Below are 20,887 nucleotides of genomic sequence, written 5' to 3'. Positions count from 1 at the left end.
TCACCTGCGGTTTGGGGATGGGGGCAGGAGGGGGATGGGAGATGGGAGTGATGGGGAACAGGGGTGATGGTACCATCACTGCTGTCAAGCGGGGAGCTCAGAGGGCAGGAAATACAGGTGTCTCTGGAGCTCCTCCTCCATCTTCCCTACAGCCCGGCTCAGCACCTCTGGTCCTCGGCACGGTGGCCCAACCATTCAGGCTGGGTCAACAGGGTGACAATGAGCAGGTCAAGGAGATGGCAGGGACAGGGGCCAAGGGGGCTCTTTCCTCACCCCTTCAGGACAATGAGGCCTCTGCCCCTCAGGAACAGCCCCTCTGATCACCACAATTATTACTCTCAATGCGGGACAATCAGATGCTTGTCCACTCATGAACTCTGTCCAGCCCCAGCGCCTGAGCTCTGGGGACAATGATGGACGAGGACACTGGGCCCTCGCTCTCTCTCCTCCAGGGCCCCACCGATAGGGGAGACTGGCGGCACTGAGGTCAGCGTGGAAGCCCGCAGGGAACTGAGGGAAGGGCTTCTGGAAGTGGCCACTGTCCTGCGTCAGCGGCAAGGGGTACCTGCTAGGTTCCCGGCTGCCTGCGGGCCTCTGGCCTCTGGAGGACCTGGCCTGCACCGCACCGCCTGGGAAAGGCCTGAGCTGCGCCGTTGGGATTCACATCACGGCGCGCGGCTCCGGCTCGGGGAGGAATTAGACACGGCCTGGGTGTCCGAAGTGGGGGTCGGTGGCTGCACCGGGGCAGACGGACTCGGCAGGCGCCCCGCCTCACCCCGATATTTCTCTCCCACCGTCAGGACCCCTACCCGCCGCCTCCCGGCTCTGCGCCCCGGCCCCTTTGTCTGGCCCCGCCGCCCGCCCCGCGCCCCGGCCCGTGCTCACCGCCGCCAGCGCCGGCGGGAACAATGCGGGCCAATGTCTCGGGCGGGCGAGCGGCTATGCAAATGCTCGCGGCCGTGAGAATTCCCCTCGGCCGCCGGCTTCCGCCGCCTGAAAGGGGCCGCAGCCACTGCACGCGGAGCCGCCGTCCCCAGCGCCCTGGGACAGAGCACCATTGTCTCCAACGTCTGATCGCCAGCCCCGGCCCAAGGCAGGGGTGCCCCAAACCTGTCCCCTCCATATCTACCCTTGCCCCAGAGAGGCTTGACTCGGGGGTCAGACCGAGGCGGGGCCCCAGCTTCCCTCCCCTGCTCACTAGCTTGGCCTGCAGGGGCGCCTTCCCTTGGGGGGCACACCTGGGCCCACGGCTGGTGTTCTTCCCACTCTCCCGACCTGCCCACCGAGCCGCTCTCCCCTATCTCCATCCATTTTCTCACGTCACAGTGGCCCAGTGGACTTGCACAGGTGTTTCTGCAGCCGAGTCCTGTCCAGAGCCCCGAGGGAAATGCTCATGGTTTCCCCAAAGCAGGTTACTGGACAGAGACACCCCCAGGGGTCCTCTCTGACCCCCGAGCCCCAGGCCTAGTGCAGGCCTCCCTCTGCTGTCGCCACAGTTAGGGGCCCTGTCTGGCCCGGGAGAAAGGCGCACCATGGCAGGACTGAAAGAAACTTGTCCGATGACGGAGACGCAGTTGTCTCCCACAAGTGAAAGAGGAGCACCCCTCTACCCCCAGCCCAGGGGCCTGCGTCCCACTAACACACGGAACTGGTCAAACCCTGGATTGAAATGCTCGGACAGTGGGGGCGCCTGGCTGGCTCAGACTCTTGATCATGGGGTCCTGAGTTTGAACCCCACGTGGGGTATAGAGTTTACTTAAAAAAATACTCAGACGGTGGGCGAGGGAGCTCTGGGAGCAAAGTCCGTCCCAGTGAGGAGCCTGGAGCCCTGCTCTTGGGCACGTGCTGCTGAGCTCTGGTACGCGGGCTTGAGGCCGGACGACGTGCAGGGCCCGAGTCCATCTTTCCTGAACCTCAACACAGGTTCATGATTGAGAGCGAATGCGACTCGGGTGAGAAGCTCTTTTAAAGCTGGTGCTGGGTCCTTAAAACAGTGATTCGTCTGGGTCTCCTCAGGCTCTCAGGGCAGAATCGGTCAGGCCAACACCAAAAGGAGAGCTGTCCTAGGAAACCCAGGCCTCCTCTGGTCCCAGGAAGGCAGGAGAGGGCTGGATGGGGGAGGAGGGAGAAGACACTGGCGGAGGGTCCTACCGCCCCCTCCTAGGCCTGTTCCTCTCTGGGCTGGCCCAGCCTTCCGTCTCCAATGCAGCTCTTCCCTTCTGTGCCCCTGGCCTCCCTGGGGAAGCAGGTGCAATGTGCACAGTAACCTCATCCTGGGGGTGTAGGGGGCACCCTGGCCTCCTCGGCTGGCATTTGGGATACTATTAGATAAGAGGAAAGTCAGGGTCGGGGGACCAGGGCTGGGAGCTGAGGGCTTTCACAGGGCCAGGGAAGCAGCCAGACTTCTGCCCACCCCCAGGCCCCCACCTTTGGAAGTGGGCCCTCCTCAGCTCCTTACCCAGCTGCTCTTTTGTCCGGGTCTCTGGTCCGACCCAGAATCCCTCCAGAGCATTCTGACCTGGGCTGCCCAGCCTCATGGAAACTCCTCTCGCCACCTCGGGAAGAAGGCAAACCCGTGTCCTCACACATCTCCACACGTGGCCGGAGCCCCCACCGGCCCGAACCCCAGAGCACACCTTCCCTCCCACGAGGGTATTTGTGAATGGCGCCCTTGCTTTGGGCAGAGCTCCCCGCCCCAAAGCGGCCCCTTCCCCTCAGCTCGGACTTCCGGGGCTCCCCAGGCCTGCTCGGCTGGTCTCTGGGACCCTGAGCAGGCCCCGCTTGGCTCAGAGGCTGAGAGAGGAAGCGGCTTTGTTGTGCCTGGGCATCGCCTGGGTTCTTAAACTCGCTTTTCCCACCCTGCTCTTCTTGGCAGGAGAGCCGTCAGCTGGAGGGGCTGTCCCCCCGCAGCGTCCCCTCCTTCCCTGCTCACACCATCCACCTCCTCCGTCTCCCCAGAGCGAGGAATGTGGCTCCAGGACACTGTGGGGCTTGTTCCCAATCCCCTTCTAGCTCATTTCACTCGGGCTTTTATAGACTCGCCTTCATCCCATGGGCTGTCGTCTGGTTCTGGCTCTGAAGGCACAGAGGTCTCCCCCCTCCCCGCAATTCCTCACGCTTCATTTTGTCCCAACACCATCTGAGGAGGCTGCCCCACGGGGGGTCAAGGAACCCTGGAGTGCGAGCTGGCGGGGGGCAGGGTCCCCATTCTCCCCGGCTCGGCAGCCGCTCTGGCGGGCTTCTGCCGAGCGGGACCCAGCGCCGATCACGGTGCCTGCCGGCCATCCGTCCACGCCCCGCGAGCTTCGATCATTGGTGGAATTAGCACTGGGCTTCTGGTTGGCAGTTGCTAATTAAGACCATTAATGAACGCGGTTATTGATGCCACCAGCATCCATGTCCTGCGCTGCGGCTGGACGCCGGCTGCCTCCATCTTGGGCTGCTCCATTTCACCGCCCATGACCTCGCCTCGGGCCCCTCGAGCAGGTGCTGGTGGCCACAGAGGCTCGGAGGGGGTTAGCTGGGCCTTCCAGAGGAATGGAGGGGCAACCTTCACTCCAGGGAGCCCCAGGACTGGAACCAGGGCGGCCACTGTGTGTGTGAGAGAGAGAGGAACGGTGTGAGTCACGTGACGTCAGCACCTTTCTTCCCCAGAACATTCGGGGGTGGCTTGGGATGGAGGCACGAAGACTCTAACACTTAACGGGCACACGGGCGCCTCTGCGCCCAGCAACCCACAGCCCTCGGTGTCCCCGTTTGCCTTAAACCAGGAGGCACAGTATTTGACTTTCTCCTCCTGTGGCTAGGGGACCATGTCGGGGAGACAGTGAGACCCTGTGAAAGGGGATGATGTGCTTGAGTGCCAGGCCTTCGGGAATGCCCATACTTAAAAGCCGGCCATCTCTTCCAGGGGAGGGTTCCTCACCCCTCCAGACTGCCTGGGGTCTGCCTCCTCTGTAGACCCCCCTCACAGGGTGTTGTAACGAGCTGTTTATAGGTTCACCCCAAATGGACTGTGGGCGGCTCGAGGACAGCGCCTGCCTGGTGCTCTGTAGAGGGACATCCTGGACCCAGTCAGGGGCAGGAGAGCCTGCCGAGCCCTCAGCCAGCACTGGGGGCAGGTGGAGGGTGGCCTGGCAGGCAGGGCTGGGTGCCCCTCTGGCCCGGCCCGGCCTCAGCACCCCCTCCCCGTGCACTCATGCCCTAAGAAGTGGCCCAAGGCAGCCCAGGAGAGCTTGGGAAGAGACCCTCCCCCACACACCTGCTTCCACCCCCATTCTTCTCCACTCGGACTTCAATGTCTTGACTTTTTCCTATAGCTTTTGAAGGAAGGATCCACCAAGACTTTAGTCTGCCCCAACTCAGAAGAAAAGAGGGGGAAAAAGTCCTGAAAACAAAACCCCTACAACAACCTTAAAGTAGGAGAGATTGGCTGCAAGGCTTTTAATCCCTTAATCCCTCTCAGATGGGCCTTGAGACGCTAATGATTTTCCTAATTATTCCCTCCCATTTTCCCATCGCTCTGTAAGGGCTTTCGAGAGGAGTGAAATTCTGAGCAAGGGGGTGGGATGAATGGCGGGCCCACCTCCCCCAAATCAAGCCCCAGTCCAGGCGGCTGGAAAGGTGGGGGAAGGGCCAGGAGGGCTCCAGCTGGGGGCTGGGGCCCCCCTGCCGCTGGGACAATGGGGCGGTGGAGTCGGCCGCCTGAGAGGGCCAGGTGTGGGGCTGGGGTCCCCTCAGTGTGAATGGCCCATTATCCTGCCTAAAGGATGGGAGTTGAGGGTCTCTTTATGTCCCCTAGGAAAGGCCCCTCTGGGTGATAATCACCCTGGGAGGGAGGTGGAGGTGGTGATAAGGGTCTTTAAAGGGGACCAAGCCTCTTCAGAGAACAGTGGCCATTCAAGCTCCGGGCTCCCCTTGTCTCCAGCAGCCTGGGATCCTGTGGCCCATCCATGGGGTGGGGGTGAGGGGCGGACCATGAGCGTGACCGAGCTTGGGGCTCAGCCTCCTCCCCATCACTGCGGCCTGCTAGCTGGGGGTAGCCTTGTCTTGGGTGCCCGGAGGTGGGGGGTCTAGTCTCACCTCCACCGAGTCACTGAGTTTCTCTGGGGTCAGACATGCCTGAGAGCTGGCCCTGGCCCTGCCGCGAGGCCGCACTTTTGGTAAACCCTCTCAGGGAAACACACTCCACCCACTCCTCCAGACTCCCTGTGGGATCAGGAACCAGCCCCCTTTCACAGCCGGCAAAACTGAGGTTCTGAGCAGTTAGGAGACTCGTGAAATGCTACACAGCCCCTGAAATTGGAGCTGCTCTTCCACATCCCAGGCTCATGGCTCCAGGCTTGCTGTCCCTCTGCCTGGAGCACCCGCCTCCCCAGTGGCCCCGTGGTGCCTCCCACTGCCCTGCTGCTTCAGCTCAAACCACACCGTCTGTGAAGGGAGAGGCGTGGGGTGTCCTTCAAAACCTCGGGTCTGAGCCTAACCTGGGAGCTGGGGTGTGTGGGGAGTAGGTGCCGAGGGGAGCCTTGGGCTCCCCACACTGGCCTACACAGTTTCGTGTTTATGGACAATTTTTCACAAGACAAAGTTGAACAAAATCTGGCCTGGCCTTCCCTAAGCACCTTATTTCAACTTGCGATTTACCTCCTGACCCCGGCCCTTCTGGTCGCTCCCCTTTTCCTGCTCTATTTTTCTCCAGATCCTTTATGACCAGTGGATGCAGGACGCATCTCACCTATTCGTTTGGGTTCTTGTCAGTCTCCCGCACTGGCCTCAGGAGGCCCGAGGTGCTGGGGGCTGGGTGCGCCAGCCAGGGTCCCCCCATCACGACCCAGGTTTGCATCTGCAGGCTCTTCGCCCCGCCGAGGCCGAGAAAGGGCGGCCTGCCGCTGCGGGGTCCTCAAGCACCTGGGGCCAGAGCCAGAGGGTCCTTCCTGGCGCCCCCCAGCCTGGGCGAAGCCCCCAAGGGTCCCATTATGCACATTCACTTCCCACTTTGTGGGGCCTTTTGTCAGTGGGCCTGGGAGTGTGAGGGGCTATTACCACGGCCTCATTATTCCCAGCCGGAGCAGTAATGAGGGGTCCCCTCCACCGGCTCGCGCAGTGCGCAGGGTCCCTCCCATTTAATAACGGCAATGACAGCCGTCGCGGAGCCCCCCGCCCGGGCCGTGCGGTGCCAGGCACTCCACATCCACTACCGCAGTTAACCCCCAACCCCGCCCTGGCGGAGCGCTACCCTCTGCAGCCCCATTTTCCAGACGAGAGTGCGGAGGCTCCGGGGCCAGACCCCCTTTCCCCTCAGCGCAGCCGCCCCGGGAGAGGAAGGGCAGGGATACGCCCAGGCCCCGGAAGGAACACAGATGTGCGGGGAGGCCAAGTGGGCCCACGGCAGGCTGGCAGGGCCCACGCCGGCCAGGCGGCAGCGACGGGGGCGGGGGGCAGGGCCGGGAGCCACCAGGCCACCACTGTCCCCTCACAGGGCCGGTGCCAGCCCAGGGAGCCCAGGTACCTGGAGCTAGTGAGAGTCCAGGCTCTGCCGTCCACGCCAACTGGCTAGGGAGGGGGTGCCGCCGCTCCGGGGGCCAGTCCTGAAAGGCCCTGGGGGGACCCAGGCAGAGCACAGGGCACACTGACCAGGCCCAGGCACCCCGGGGGGAAGCAGGCGGAGGCCGGAGGAAGGGAGAGGCACACAGAAGGAACTGAAATCCCACTCTTGCCTCCCAAATGAGGCGTCTCGGGCTTTGCTTATGCTCTGGCCTTTGGGGTGAGACGCTATCCTTCCCCAGCGTTTAAAAAAGATGCAATAATTAATATTTTAAGTTTAATTGTTTCTGAATAATTCCTTCACTACACTTTGGAGGCACAAAAGGGTAAACTGTATAGCACAGAGTTTCCCTCGTGCCTCAGTTTCCACCCCAGGTCCTGTCCCAGAAACAACCATATCCCTGGTTGCTCAGGATCCTCCCACAGCTACTCCAGGCCAGGCCCTTCAGTTTCTAGAAGTAAACACCATCCCTGTGTTTCCTGAATGTGTGTAACACCCTCTCAGCCAGAGATAACCCTCAACTGAGGGGAGCCTGGGGATGGAGGGGAGAGGAAGACCTCTCAGAAGGGCAGAAAAGGAGTGGAGGGGGCGCCTGGGGGGCTCAGTCAGTTGGGCATCTGCCTTCGGCTCAGGTCGTGATCCCAGGGTCCTGGGATCCAACCCCGCATCGGGCTCTCTGCTCAGTGGGGAGCCTGCTTCTCCCTCTCCCTCTGCCCCTCTCCCCTCCTTGTGCTCGCTCTCTCTCTCACACTCTCTCAAATAAATAAAGTCTTTAAAAAAATAAAAAAAGGAGCAGAAGGGCTGGCCCTCCAGGAGCGGAGCAGCATGTGCGAGGGCTCAGCTCTGTGGCACCTTCCATGCCCAGGTTTCTTTTTGCACAAGAGTCAGGGGAGGAGGCTGGGCCCCCATAGCAGGGGTTCGGGGGCTGCACCCTGCACGCTTGGACCCTCAGCCTGGGGTCTCTCAGAGTCTGGAGAGGCTTTGTCCCTCTGTCCCTTCCTGGAAAGGACGGGTCTGAAGGGAGCGGCCCCTGGTCGGTGGGACCCCCAGCTCCGGAGTCTCATCCTGAGGGGGACATGGCTTTACTGTGGTTGCGAGGATTATACATGTTTGTAAAGTACTTAGTACAATGCTTGACAGAGTCCACCCTAACCATCCCCTGTCTTAGGGGCTCCTTTCTGTCGGGCCCTAAGTACCCCCTTTGCTCATTCCTGGCCCAAAAACCCTTCTCGCGCCCCCAAAGCCCCGTGATGCTGCTTCATCTTGGGTCCTTGGGGAGGGCAGCAGGGGGTCTCTGTGGTGTAACCCTGGGGCTGGGGTGTTCAGCGTGAGACCCCGCCCCTCCTGGCCCCTGCACTCCGCCTCTTCCCGCCCGCCCCTCGAAGAACCCACCCCCGCTCATTAGAGCCCCGCTAAAGCGCTGGTGCAAGGCGGCAATTAGATCGTTAGCACCAGCCCCAACCCACCTGCTCGGTCTGCAAACGCCTTTTAATTGTAATCCCTTAATCTCCCTCAGATGGCTAGCGAGGCTGGCTCTAGGGCTTTTGCCCCAACAGCCCCTTCCCCCCCCCAGTTCCCCCAATTAAGGGGTCCTCTAGGCAGAGAGCGCCTTTCCCAGGCCTGGGAGGAGCAACATCCCGCCCTGTCTCCCCGCCGGTGAGAAGTGGCCCCAGATGGCGGCCGGCCCACCTGAAGTTCCCATAGGTGTAGCTGAACCCCCTTGGGCTGCCTCCTGCCCGCCCCCCCCTTCACAGTGACGTCTCCTTTCCTGTCCACTCAGCCCTGCCCGCCGCCAGGCCAGCCGGCTCCCCTGCAATCCCGCGCGGGGGCCGCAGGCTCTGCTGCGGGTGGAACCTGCGTCCCTCCCGGGGGCAGAGCTGGAGGGACCCCCGGCTGCCCTCCGCAGAGCACGGCCTCGCCCCCAGCCTCCTGCCCACTCCGGGTTCTGGCACCCTCGGCCGCAGAGGGGCTGGCAGAACACGGGGCGGCCTCTGTGCCTGAGCTCTGAGCAGGGCAGAGACAGGAGGAGGGACAAGATGACCCAGCATGGGGCCCAGTCTGAAGCTGAGCCTGGATGAGGCTCTTTCCTGGGAAAGTTCTGTCACTAATTGACTTGCAAATGCCTTGTTTGTCCCCAGATTCATAATTAGTGCGAAGGATTTCTAGGGCCCCATCCTGAAGGGGCTTTTTTGGGGCAGCCTGCCGCTCTCCCCTCTCTGAGGTCGGCTGGGCTGGGGGTGGGCAGAGCCGGGCACCGGTGCCCAGCTGCCGCCCAGCGTTCCCACGGCCCTGGTGCCAGTATGTGAAAGGGGAGGCGCGGGAGGCGCTGGGCCTGGGGCTCCCCGCCATCCTCCAGCCGGGCCTGGGGCCAAAGCCCCGAGGCTCCAGGAAACGACCGAGCTGGGGAGTGGGCAGCGGCGGCGGGTGGGGGCCGACTGGCACCCCCAGGAAGGAGAGCCCAGCCGGTGCCGGGGGCTGGCATTGGTGGAGCCTCCGGCAAGATGAACAGGCCAACAAGGGGCCTCTCTTCCCCGCGGCTTCCCCACAAAGGCCTTGGCTACACCACTGGATGTGGGGGGCCGGGGGCCACCGGAGGAAGAGGAGAGGCTATTCTCAAAGACACCCCCACTCCAGGCCTCTGCACTCCCAGGAAGGGGCCGTGGGCTGGGGGCCCGGTGCCCTGGGGTTCAGGCCCAGCTGGGACTTGGATCTGCTGAGGGAGGAGGGCAACCCTCCCAATCTCCTGGCCTCAGTTTCCCCCACTGCGTTAACCCTGGCATCCTTCCCCACCCTGATGTCCCCCTCCTGGTATCTGTCCTCTCTGCTGCTCCCAGCAGCCCGCCCCACCCTCTGCTGCCAGTTCCCAGTAATTCCCAGCCAGGGCCCCTGCGCCAGACACAGCCCCGACCCCGAACACCTCTCACCCTCCCTCAGGGTAGGAGGAGCTGTCCCGGGTCGGCCTGCCTGGAAGGAGGGGGAAGGTTCTAAGCTGCCGCGGAGCTGGATAGGCCAGGGCCCTGCCATTTGCAAACAGGGGGTCCTGCACGTTTCCGTCAGCCTGGGGGTCCTCCCTGTCTGTGAAAGGCTCACAGGGCGACGGGCAGGAGCCGAGGGGACCCAGTGGGCCTGGCACAGAGTGGATGCCCAGCCCCCAGTCCAAGCTCTTCCTCTCGCTGCCTCGCTCCCAGCTTTCTGCCGGCCTGCCTGTTCCCCTCTGGCTGTGTTCTGTCATGGTCCGCCCCCATCTTTTTTGGCTGGCTTGCCCCGCCGCCCCTCTACATTCCCCATTTCCTCTCCAGCTCCTTTCCCAGAACGGCCCATTTTCCTTGGGTAAGTCCTTCCCGAAGTCTAACCTTCTGTGGCAGGTTGCCTCTCCCCAGCCGGGCCACTTCCCAGGCTGCCCTGCAGCTGGGGCCCTGAGGGAGGGGGTGGGGTGGGCTCTATGGTAACCCTGGGAAGAGAATGCCCTTTCTCCTCATCTGCATACAGACGGCCTCATCTGCATACAGACGGGCTCATCTGCATACGCTCAGTGGGACTCTGAGAGCACATTCCGGAGTGTCCCGCCTGGCCCCTCCCAGCCCAGTGCTGGCATCCCGGCGAGGGAGGGCCCCCACCCCTCTGCCCCCGTCTGGGTCTGGGTCTTTCTGCTTCCAAACGGCAGCCCACCCTCCATGGCCCCTGTCACCCCCGCTGTGCCGTGCCCTGCCCTTCCTTCCTGTGCCGAGCCTGTCCCAGCACCTGCACCAGGAGCCTCCTTTCCAGGCTGGGGGGCCACCGGTGCAGGCGCAGGGCTGACCCCAGTCACTGGCTGCCTCCCCCACCCAGGCCCCCAAAACCCAGAAGGGAAGGAGGCTGTGAAGACTGATGCTCAGGCCGGCGGGTGGGCAGACCCCCAGCAGCTTCCTTCATGCTGACCCCAGGCCCAGACCCTGTCTCCGTTCACCCCTCCTCCCCAGAGACCGTCCCGGGGGTGGGGGTGCTGCGGGGGGTCCTTGCAAGGCCAGACAGCAGGAAGGATCCTGAAAGGAGGGCTGGGAACCGTAGAAGCGCTGGCCAGGCATGGGGAGCCCAGGCTCAGTCTCAGGCTCTTCAATAAGCCACATCACGGTACAAATGGAATGGCCTCTTCTTGGCTGCGTCCTGGGCCTTGGTCAGCCCTCTGAGACCCTGTCCTTGCAGGAGACCCTGGGCTCCTTGGTGCGTGTGGGCGGGGGGCGGGGGTGGGGGCTCCACCATGCTGAGGGTCCTGGCCATAGCCCTTCTCCTCTCTGGCGTCCATTTCCTCTGTACAATGAAGAGCGGGACTAGACCAGGTGGTTTTCATGTGTCCCTTCTTCCTGGAAACAGTGTCCAGGTGCCTAGCCAGGATTCTGTATGCAATTTCCGCAGCTGCCAGCGTCCCCTGAGGTTCATCTTGACCTCAGGCTAGGAGCCCTGGTCTAGGAAGCTGAATATGCTGTGGTCAGTGTTGAGATGGAAGGGGGGTTGTAGACATATGTGCATACATGCATATGGAGTATCTCAGGGAGGACACGGGGACCGGTGGTTGCCTTTTGGAGAGGAGGTGGGTGGCTGGGGACGGGGTGGGCAGGAGACATACTTTCCCTTTTGTGCTGTTGGAAGTGTACCATGCTTCCTATCTTAAGCCTTTTTATTTAGAAAGATTCCAGGTTTCAGACTATAATTCCATGGAGGGGCTGTGGTTAGATGGAGGAAGAACTTCCTAGAGGGTGATAGAGATCTCAGAAGGTGCTGATAGTCTGGACTCTAACGCTTTATAGGAGGAGCTCTGTAGAGTGAGAGGGGCCCATCTTTGGGGAGAGCACATTGGATATAGACACATCATGGGGGAAATGGGGTCAAGAGCACAGGCCCAACTCCTTTTTACTGCGGGTCCCCTGCCCTCGGGTTCCCACCAAGGTCTTGTTGGGAAGTCCTACCTGCTGTCTAACCTGAGTCCCTTTTGCTAAGTATATTCCTCCCCTTCTGTGTCTACTGAGGAGGGACAGAGGAAGCAGAGTGGGTGCTCTTTCTCTGTGATTTGTCCAAACACAGGAGGACGTTTGTGAAGAAGGGCCCCTTTGTGGGGGAGACAGAGGGCCACCCAGGGACCCCTGGCACAGGCACTCTGGGCAGCAAGCCCAGCCTCTCCCACTCTCTTGGTCCTTGCGGTGGTAGCTCCTCAGCTGGGAGCATCTGCCCATCGCTCTGAGTTAGGACTGGCCAGAGCCTGGGTGGCATTGCCCAGAGCCTTGGGGCCGCTGGGAGAGGTGGAAGCAGCCAAGGAAGTCTTTCGTCCCCACCCCACCCCCACAGGTGGGATCTGTGTCTTCCCGAGGCTTCCCTCTTCTGCTATAACGGTGGCCCCCACAGCAAGGGTCTCTCCGGGAGCCCTCCCCTCCCAGCCCTGCCCAGGTATATCACGACCACCAGGACTGGTTCAGCGTTCAGGAGTCTTTATTAGACATGAGATGGGACCTCCATCTCAGAGGACTGTCAGCTCAGACGACATAGGAGGGATCGGGATGGGCCAGGGGGACAGCTGCAGACATGGGAGCATGGTGGAAAGAAGTCTCCCCGGTGGCTCCAGGGGGGATAGGCAGCCCAGGCTGGAGCCAGGGCCTGGCCACTTCCATCCTGCTCAGGGGCCTCCTGGAGCAGCCAGCCAATTGCTAGAGTGTAGCCTCATCTTGGGTCAATCCAGGAGGGCTTCTCAGAGGGCGCCCACGCCAACTGGGGGAAATAGGTCCTTCTTTTGGTCTGAAAAGAAGAAGTGTCAAGAGTGAAGAAGGTTCTCTTTGGATGGAGACCTTGGCAGGAGGCAGAGGACAGAATTCCAGGGAGTTCGTCCAGCGGCCCTCGGGGCTCCCCTCCACCAGAAAGGCAAGGGCTGGGAGGCTCCATGATAAAGGGCTGAGTCTAGGGATCTCTTCCAGGAGCTCTGCCCAGGGCCATGACAGGACGGGGACTCAGATCCCCAGCAGGTGAGAGATGAGGCGGTGGCCCAGGGGACTTGGCCGAAGGTGGGGAACATGCTTCCCTTGGCCGGGGACCAACCTGGGAGAATTCCAGTGGCTTCCACAGCAACTGTAGCCTCTTCCCCGGTCCTGTCTTCACCCCCAAGGACGGTGTTAGCATCCCTCCGGCTTCGTACCTGAGCACGGGCTGCTAGGCCCCCGCCCATCTGCTCCTGCCCCTCAGTCGCTCCCAGTGTGTTAGGAACCTGTTCCACGGGAGCCACAGGGGAGGGAGGCAGCGTGTGCAGAGGACCCACCAGGCCTCATCTGAAGCCCCAGCCCAGTTTACTAACCCCTGACTCTGGGCAAGTCACATGTCCTTCGTCAGGCCTCGACTGCCCCTTTGCAAAGTGCGGGACAGTACAAGCCAGTTTCCAGGCCTGTTGGAAGACTGATGGAGAACATGGCTGAGCGAGGGGGCTCGCATGAGCAAGCGGGTGCCGAATCCAGGTGGGCCCTGGTATCAGGAGCACCTCTGTGGGCACGCGTCCCTCTCCTTCCCCGCAGGACTTGGGAGCCAGCAGCTTTAGGAGTCCCTAAAGTTCACCCATCTGACTTCTCCAAGGGCTTTGAAATCTGAAGAGAGAATCTCCGGAAGAGGAAGGGATCTGAGCCATGCCCCGACACAGCGTACCTCTGCTCAGATCAGATGGTCCAGCCTTAGTCCCCCCTGCCCTCAGTTCTCCACCCCATGACCCCAAACCTGGCCTTTACAGGCCACTAACCTTGACTTGGGCCGTACTCTGGAGGGGTGTGATTGGGGTCTGCCTCACCCATCACACTGGACTCAGTCTCCCTCAAACCTGGGCTCCTCGAGGCCCCGACTTCCCTTGGCCCTCATCCTGCCCTGGCTCCCAGAGGCCCTGAGGTGAGCCGGCCGCCCCTCAGCACCCCAGCTGAGTCTGCTGGCCTCTCCCTCCAGGGCTCCCGGTTGGCTTCCTGGTCCCAGATCCTCAGCCGGCCTGGGAGCCCCATGAGCCCCAGGCTGGCCAGATTTGGGGGCCAACAGAAGGGAAGGTGTGTCGGGGTCTGGGGAGGGGTAATGGGTGAAGCTCAGAGGAGGGGAGGAGGGGTCCAGATGGAGCAGCCTCACCCTCCCACCCAGACACAGATAGCCAGCATCTCCTAGCAACCGTCCAGTAGTGGGGGGCGGGGAAACAATGATGTCGTAAATCATCCCCAGCCCCTCCCTGCCAGCCCACCCTGCCTCAGTGGAGAATGGCCTCCTTTCTCTCTCTCCACCTGCCCCTCATTCAGGATTCCCCCGGCAAAGCTAGACCCTGCTCAGTGCCCCTTCGGGATGCCCCTCTGGGTCAAGGTGACCATCCTCTGCCTTCTGCTTGAGCTCCAGAGGGAGGGAGTCCTCACCATCTCAGGATCTCTCAGGGACCCTGTCAGAACCTCCCAAATGCTGGGAGCAGGGAGACTGCCTTCCTAGGGGACCCCCCTGCCGACCCTGAGGGCCTGGGACACTATCACTTTCCAGTGGCCTCTGGTTCGGGCTTCTGTCTTCGGGTGGGGATGGGGGCAAGGGGAATTTCAAAGCATTTTGTGACACAGACTCCCCTTGTCTAAGCAAGATTTTATTTATTATTATTATTATTATTATTATTATTGTAAGTAGGCTCCACGCCCAATGTGGGGCTTGAACTCACGACCCTGAGATTGAGAGCCACACGTTCTACGGACTGAGCCGGCCGGGCGCCCCTCTAAACAACAGATCTTAGACTTGGGTCCCCAAGTCTCGAAGGGGCTCTGGGACCTCACCAAGCTGGCCAAGTGCCAACAGCTGGAGTCCAGGAAGCCCTGTGAAGTGACTGCCTCTGTGTGGCTGTGTGTTCCTCGCTTCTCAAAGTAGCCATGTCAAGCCAAGGGTCGAAGAACAGGTGCTTGGGCACAGATCGGGGCCAGACACGGGCAAGGACTTCCCAAGACAGGAATGTGCAGGATCATGGAATCTCCTGCTGGAGAGAGGAAAAGCCCATCACAGAAATAAGAAACTGGGTGGGAACCGTTTCCATTGATCACGTGAGTGCTTCCTCGGCCATATTACATAACACACGGGGAGCATTCAGCACAGAGCCTGACATACCGCTGGCCTCCATCTTGGCTATTTTTAAAAAATCATATGTTAACATTAATTTTTATGGGACGGCTAGCAGGAGGAAGGGATCCATCCCTGGAGACCTATCTCCCATCCTCCGGGAACCCCATGGGAAGATCCAGACAGGAGGTACTGCCCTGAGTCAAGATGGCAGCCAATTGCTATGGCAACAGCAGCAGGAGGAGTACGGGGGGTTGTGGGGGCAGCGCTGGAAAGCCAGCTGGTGCCAGATGGACAAAGCCGGCAGAAGGTAGCCTGGCCGGGTGAGGCTCATGCCCCCGTGCCCAGGGCTGTCCCTCCATATGCCAGCCTCAGCCTGGCCCTTCCCTGCAGGCTCCAGGCCCCACGGATATCTGTGGGGATGATACCACACCACTCCCCCTCCTAGCTCCTGCTTGTACCACAAGGAGTGACCGCTTAGAGACAAAAGACCCTGCTGCTCAGAGGCTTGCGGGCCCATGGGCTGAGGGATCTAGAGAAGTCTGGACTGAGCTCACTCCTGGCAACGCTGAGTAGCATCGGGGACCGGAGAGAGTCTGGTGCAGCAGGCTTGGAGGCGGCTCTTGGACACACTCACTGAGGGGCACGGTGTCTGGCGAACGTGCCCTCTGGAGAACCCCACCGTGAGGGCCGCAGGGCTAGGGCAATGTGGGGGAACTTCAGCCCTGCTCCCCCCAGGCCTGCGGGTCAGTGTTTACACAGGGCCAGAGGGAAGGGTGAAAGAAGCTGCCGTCACGGGGTCCACCGTCTAGGTGTTAAAGATGCTCGGCGGCTGGAGGCCACGAGAGCTGCCGCCACGCTCCTCAGACAGGCCTCCACCACGGACTGCACCCAGTCCCTCACCCTCCGCCCCAGCGATCGCACCCTCACTTCCAAGCCATGGAAGCCTTCCCTGACTGTTCCCACCTACCTGCAACGGCCCTTCTAACTCTGCATCCCTTTTAGAATTAGCGCTGGACATCTGCGTGCAACCTTACAAAACACCCTCATTCACACGGACCCCTCAGGACAGCTGTGGAAGTTAGGATCCAAAGACCTTAAGTGACTTGCCTAAGGTCACCTAGCTTGTAAGGGAGGGAAGCCAGGGTTTGCATCCTGACCAGCCTGTCCAATTTCAGGGTCAACAACCGAAACCTCCTTCTGTTGTCCATCCCGTGGATGGAGCCCTTCTACAGAATGTGTCAGCAAGCTGCAAGCTGACATCCTGCCTGCTGTTGGCACCCCAAACCCAAACATTTATGAGAAGGAACGGTGTGCACAATGAGGCAGGGGCGGTAGGGACGGTCTATCCATGCTGCTGGTCAGCAATAAGTGACACGGAGACCAGGCAAGGAGAGAAACCTCCCCCAGGGACGGCAAGACTGGGTGGAGTCTCAGGCAGCCTCGGGACTCTCTTCTTTCCACCCTCCCCACGCAACCCTCCCTGGGGGGGTCCCTGTGCAGGAGCTGGGGAGCACCATGGAAGGGAAGCTATGGCTTGGGGAAGGGAGGCTGGGGGGGCTGGCAGGATGGGGAGCTGCAGCGGGGAAGAAGGCCAGCAGCAAGGCCTCCATGTGGGGACCCTGGAGAGGAGCCTGTCCTGAGCCTGTCACTGTGAGAGCCTGGCCAGATCTCAGCTTCTCCATTTCCTTCCTGGGTCTGGTTAAAGCTTGAGCTACCCCTCAGTCCTCCCCTCCTCCAACACCCTTGCACCCTCCCCCACCCGTGGGCTCTGGGAGCTAAGCCCCCTCACCTGACAGGGCCCCTTCCATGGCCACTCACAGAGAAGCCTTTGTGCAGAGGCTGGGCCTGGGGGAAGGGTGGGGCCGCACCCCTACTTCCCTTCCCCCGCAGTGGCCAGCAGCAGCGCCTCACCTCCACAGCTGCCTCCCCAGCCTCCCACAGCCTTTCTCCAGGAGGGAACCCCTCAGAGCCCTGGCCCACCCCCTACAACCCACCCTGTCCCTCACCCCCTCTGCCAGGGATTTCCCAGGACCCAGTGTCTTCTCTGCTCTTCACTCCAGTCCCCAGCTGCCCGTCTTCTTTGCTGACCTTGGGGCACCGCTGCTGGGCACCAGCCCTGGCTTCTCCACCTCTCTTCCCAGAGAGCTCCCACAAGCCTACCCATGTGCATGTGGATGGTGGGGCAAGGCCGGGGGCAGAGGCAGAGACCCTTCCTCAGGTGGCTCCCAGGCCTTAAACATGTTCCTTCATCTGCAGACCTAACCAGGAGCTCGTGAAACATCCAGCTGGGCACTGGGCTGAGTAGGCAGCTGGATGCACGTCCTGCTCCCTTCTGGGAGTGGTCATGTGCTGCCCCTCAGCTGTACCCCCGCTCCCAGCATCTCTGAGGCTGTCAGCTAGCTCCCCAGCACCCCGTCACATCCAGCCTCCCTGGTGGGGTCCATGTCCCATCTCCTCCTGGCCCAGAGTCCCCCTAATGGACACCCCGACCCTGCCTGTCTACTCTCCACCACCCACTTCCTCAGACTTTGGACTTGATGACACTCTGTCTACCTTTTATCACCTTCACCCCCCATGTCACCACCTTGCCTCTGGCCCCTCCAGGAGGCCCTCCCTAACTGCAGCACCAGCCCAGGTCTTCCCCGTCCTGTGAATCCTGTGTGTCTGCCCTCCCTGCCGGACCATTAGCTCCTCAGAGCAGTCCTGGGTCCCACCTTCGTCTTTGGCACGACCCCGGCACATAATAAGCAGGCAGTAAATGCCTGTTGATGGGATGAGCGGACGTGGAGGCCCAGTGAAGGGAGAGGAAGGTGTGGGTGTGAGGGGCACTACAAAGGGGGGAGATGGGTCCTGGTGTGAGTGGTGTGGAGGGGGAGGGCCTGCTCCCGATGGGACCTGAGGGCCTAGGAGTTTGGTGGGGGCAGGAGCCCGGCCAGACCGTAAGCAGGGCTGAACCTGTGAGCATCTGGACTCTGGACCACGTCTGGGGAGCGGCAAGCAGGGGAGCCCTCCCGGCCCTCCTTGCAGCTCGGGCCTGGGCATCCATGATGCGGGTGCACCCCTCCAACCTCTGCCCCGGGAGCTAAGGGCGAGAGCACAGAGAGCAGGTAGGGGAATGGATCTGGAGTTCAGAGAGGCCAGAATGAGCGAAGTGGGAGAGCGTCTGGAACCCCACGATGGCTGATGGGATACACTAGCAGGGCTGCAGAACCCTGGGGAGCACTCATGATGGAGACCTGGCCAACCCGGACGGAGGACCGAATGAGCAGAAGCCAGAACGCATAAGCAAGGATGTAACAGGACAGCCAAAGGCCACGGGAGCAGACAGGATGATGCCAGCAGGAAATGCTCTGTAGGGGTCGCCCAGCCTGAGCAGGGACGGTGAGCAGAGAAGACTCAAAGCTTCACCTCAAGTACACAGCAACCTGGCAGGTCGTCCTGCCTACCCACCACTTACCCTCTCCTTCCTCCTGCTGAGATGCCCAGTTTGACCCCTCCAGGATTTTTACATTACCCACAGTCCATCAGATCCTCGGCCAGGTCCTCTGACTGCCGGGCTCACCAGGGGTCTGGAAGGAAACGGGAGGCCTCTCTACCAGCCCTGCCCCTATGCCAAGCTCATGCCCCTCTGGGGTTGCCATGCCTCATCCCTCCTGCCTTCCCTCTCTCCCATCCTCTCTTCCCAATTCCAGGAACGGGAACACTCAACCACGTTCTGGTCAGCCAGCCAAGTGCTTCCTGTGGCCTCACCCCCGTCCCCCCCTCCATGTCCATCCACCTGTCAGAGGTGGACATCTTAGGGGCTCTAGCTGCCTAAGATGGCGGCCTCCCTCTCCCTCTGCTTCCGTTCCCACAGCATTGCCTCCTACCCCTGTCTCTCTCTTTCTGAAGCCTGAGCCCAACAAGGTGGGGGGCCAGGCTGGGGAGCCAAGCCCGGAGGAAGCAAGACAAAAAAGGACAGAAAAGCCGGCCCCTTGGCATCTCTCTTTGGCATCTGAGTCCAGCTCAGGGAGGGACGGCAGAAGGGAAGAAAGAAAGTAGTGTGAGTTTTTATTTCTGTCCTCTTCCTGCCACCTCCCCCCCACACACACTTTGATGAAAACAAAATCTCTCCCCTTTTCTCTCTTCTCCAACCCCTCCCCTTTTTTCCTGGCTCCTACCATGAGCCTCCTGGAATGCAAATGAGTTGTATTATGCAAATACATGCAAATCAGGCTTAACGAGCGGAAGGAGGGGGCAGAATGCCTAATGAGTAATGGCGGAGGGTGCAGATGGAGGGTGGCAGAAATGACCCCCTCCTCTTCTCCTGTTCCCACAGCCTGGAGGCTTGCTGGGGGTAGCAGGGTGTCCCTCACTTCTGGGAAATACTAGAAGGTCAAGGCCTCTGTCACCTGAGCTGAGAAGGCCCAGGATGGCCTGGGCTGTAGGTGAGGGACAGGAGAGCTTGAGGGGAGAGGGTTAAGTACAAGGGAGTCCTGCTCACTCGCACAACCTTCCCAGAGTCTCTGGATGCACCAGCCTCTCTGCCTGCACAGCTCGGCTCCAGGGCTGAAAAGAGCGTGATGCTCATGCATGCCAAGGCGTGTGCATCAGAAAGGAGGATTCCCAAGGGAAGATTCCCAACCAGACCCAGGTTCTTCCTGGGGGTGGGGGTGAAAGCTGTCTCTCTTTGTGCTTAGGAAGGTGGGGGTTGGGGCGGTTGCCATGGCAACGTAGCATGGAACACCCACCTCTCCAACATCCAGCCCCAGAGGACCTAAGAGTTGAGGGGGGGGGATAATAGGTTGACACCCCCTGATGCCCCCACCACCTGGCACTGCCAGCCGGAGATGGAGGCATCACATCCTAGAGAGAATGGCCCCTTTGTTTCTGGGCTCCCGGTGTTGGAGAAGCAGGCCTGGGCACACAGAAGGGCCTTTCCCAGGCCCTGTTCCAGTTTGCGTGACTCTTGCTGGCCTCTGGAGACTCCTTGTGGCCATCCGCTGGCCTCTGTGCCCTGGCAGATGGTTGCCCCCTTGCCTTTTCTCCCATGGGCTTACCAGCTACTGCTCGGTATGCCTTCCCCTGTGCTTCTGTCCGAGGCCTCCCCCCAAACCTCCAAGGACAGAGAGAGAAGTTGGTCCCACCTCTTCCTGGCTTGTGTGGACACCTCACATGTCCACGCATGCCTCCTGTCTTTTTTTGTGCAAGGACAACCTGTGAACGTTCTCTACCAGCATCAGCATCCCAACAAAGGCAGGGAGGCCCCCACAGGATATATCAGACACGGTGGGCAGGGCCAGGCTGGAGTTCAGGAGGCTTCATCTTGGCATTTCCACTACCCCGCTGAGTGACCTTGGTCATAACTCCTCCACTCTCTTGGGAATCTGTAAAATGAGGGATATAGGGCGGAGGCTTATTCTAGCTCTACCTGATCTCACAAGAGCTTCAGTTAAATCCTTCCTGAAATCTAACTCTCATCCTTCCTGCTGCGGCAGCGGCCCCTCACTCAGACTCCCCAAAGAGGACAAACACGGTTTCCTGAAGATGGAATGCCAACTGCCCTCAGCCTTTTCCTCTTCCCGAGACTCCACGGCTGCCCACAAACAAATCCCACAGATTACACAATCTAGAGACAGATAGAAGGACCCCCTCCTCACCCTCCCAGAGGGGGCCTGCACGGCCGGCTTACTCACCACCCGGGAGCTGTCCGTGGTGCTGGATGCGGCTCTGGCTCACGCGTGGAGGAAAGAGGGCGGGAGGGTGGTGGAGCACCCACCCGCCCCAGGTGAGAAGCTAAAGGGAAGAGAAGAAGCAGAAACATTTTGGAAACTTGTAAGCAAAGGGGCAGATAATGCAGAAGAAAGTTTCTCCTCTCTGAAGATATCCCAATTGCCAAAAGGACTTGGGGGGGAGGAAGAGCCCAAGAGCCAGTGCAACTCTGAACCTCACACCCCTTCATCCCTAAGGATGTAAGAGCCCTAGATTAGCTCAGTCTTCATCTGGATCCTGTTTGGAAATCCACAGGGAGATAGAGTCATAGTTCCTGCCCTTGGGGAAGAGCTCAGGTTGAGGTAGTTGATGGGGTGCACACCTCTACATTCCACCCTAAATTCTACGGTTCCCACAAGGAATTTAGTAATAAAGATGAGACAGATACTCAGGTGCCCAACAGTATTACAGATACGGAGAGCTGGAGAGGAAAAGTAGGGAAGGTAAGAAAGGGCACAGGTCTGCCTGGGTGCCTCTGTGTGTGTGTGTGTGTGTGTGTGTGTGTGTGTGTGTGTGTGTGTGTGT

The 20,887-nt window shown here is 60.7% G+C and overlaps 1 protein-coding gene across 17 annotated transcripts in view; it reads right to left on the bottom strand.

The window, feature by feature from the left end:
* Positions 1 to 11,986: 11,986 nt before the first annotated feature.
* Positions 11,987 to 20,887, bottom strand: part of CUNH1orf61 (chromosome unknown C1orf61 homolog) — a 23,463-nt gene continuing 14,562 nt past the window's right edge. For 3 of the 17 annotated variants that reach the window (XR_004298583.1, XR_004298581.1, XR_004298587.1), the window contains 3 exons: positions 20,287 to 20,386; positions 19,738 to 19,977; positions 14,166 to 14,528 (listed from right to left, as the gene is read on the bottom strand). Coding sequence is in view for 3 of the 17 variants with exons in the window: in XM_032398272.1 (XP_032254163.1) it covers positions 14,428 to 14,528; positions 20,287 to 20,386 (201 nt within the window). In the remaining 14 variants the exon portion in view is untranslated. The other 14 variants (XR_004298582.1, XR_004298594.1, XR_004298590.1 and 11 more) reach the window with 14 other exon arrangements.

This window comes from Phoca vitulina, unplaced genomic scaffold (genome assembly GCF_004348235.1).
Source record: "Phoca vitulina isolate PV1807 unplaced genomic scaffold, GSC_HSeal_1.0 scaffold115, whole genome shotgun sequence".
Classification (NCBI taxonomy): Eukaryota; Metazoa; Chordata; class Mammalia; order Carnivora; family Phocidae; genus Phoca; species Phoca vitulina.
Note: the sequence above shows the minus strand (reverse complement) of the source record. Positions and strands in the feature narration are given on the sequence as shown.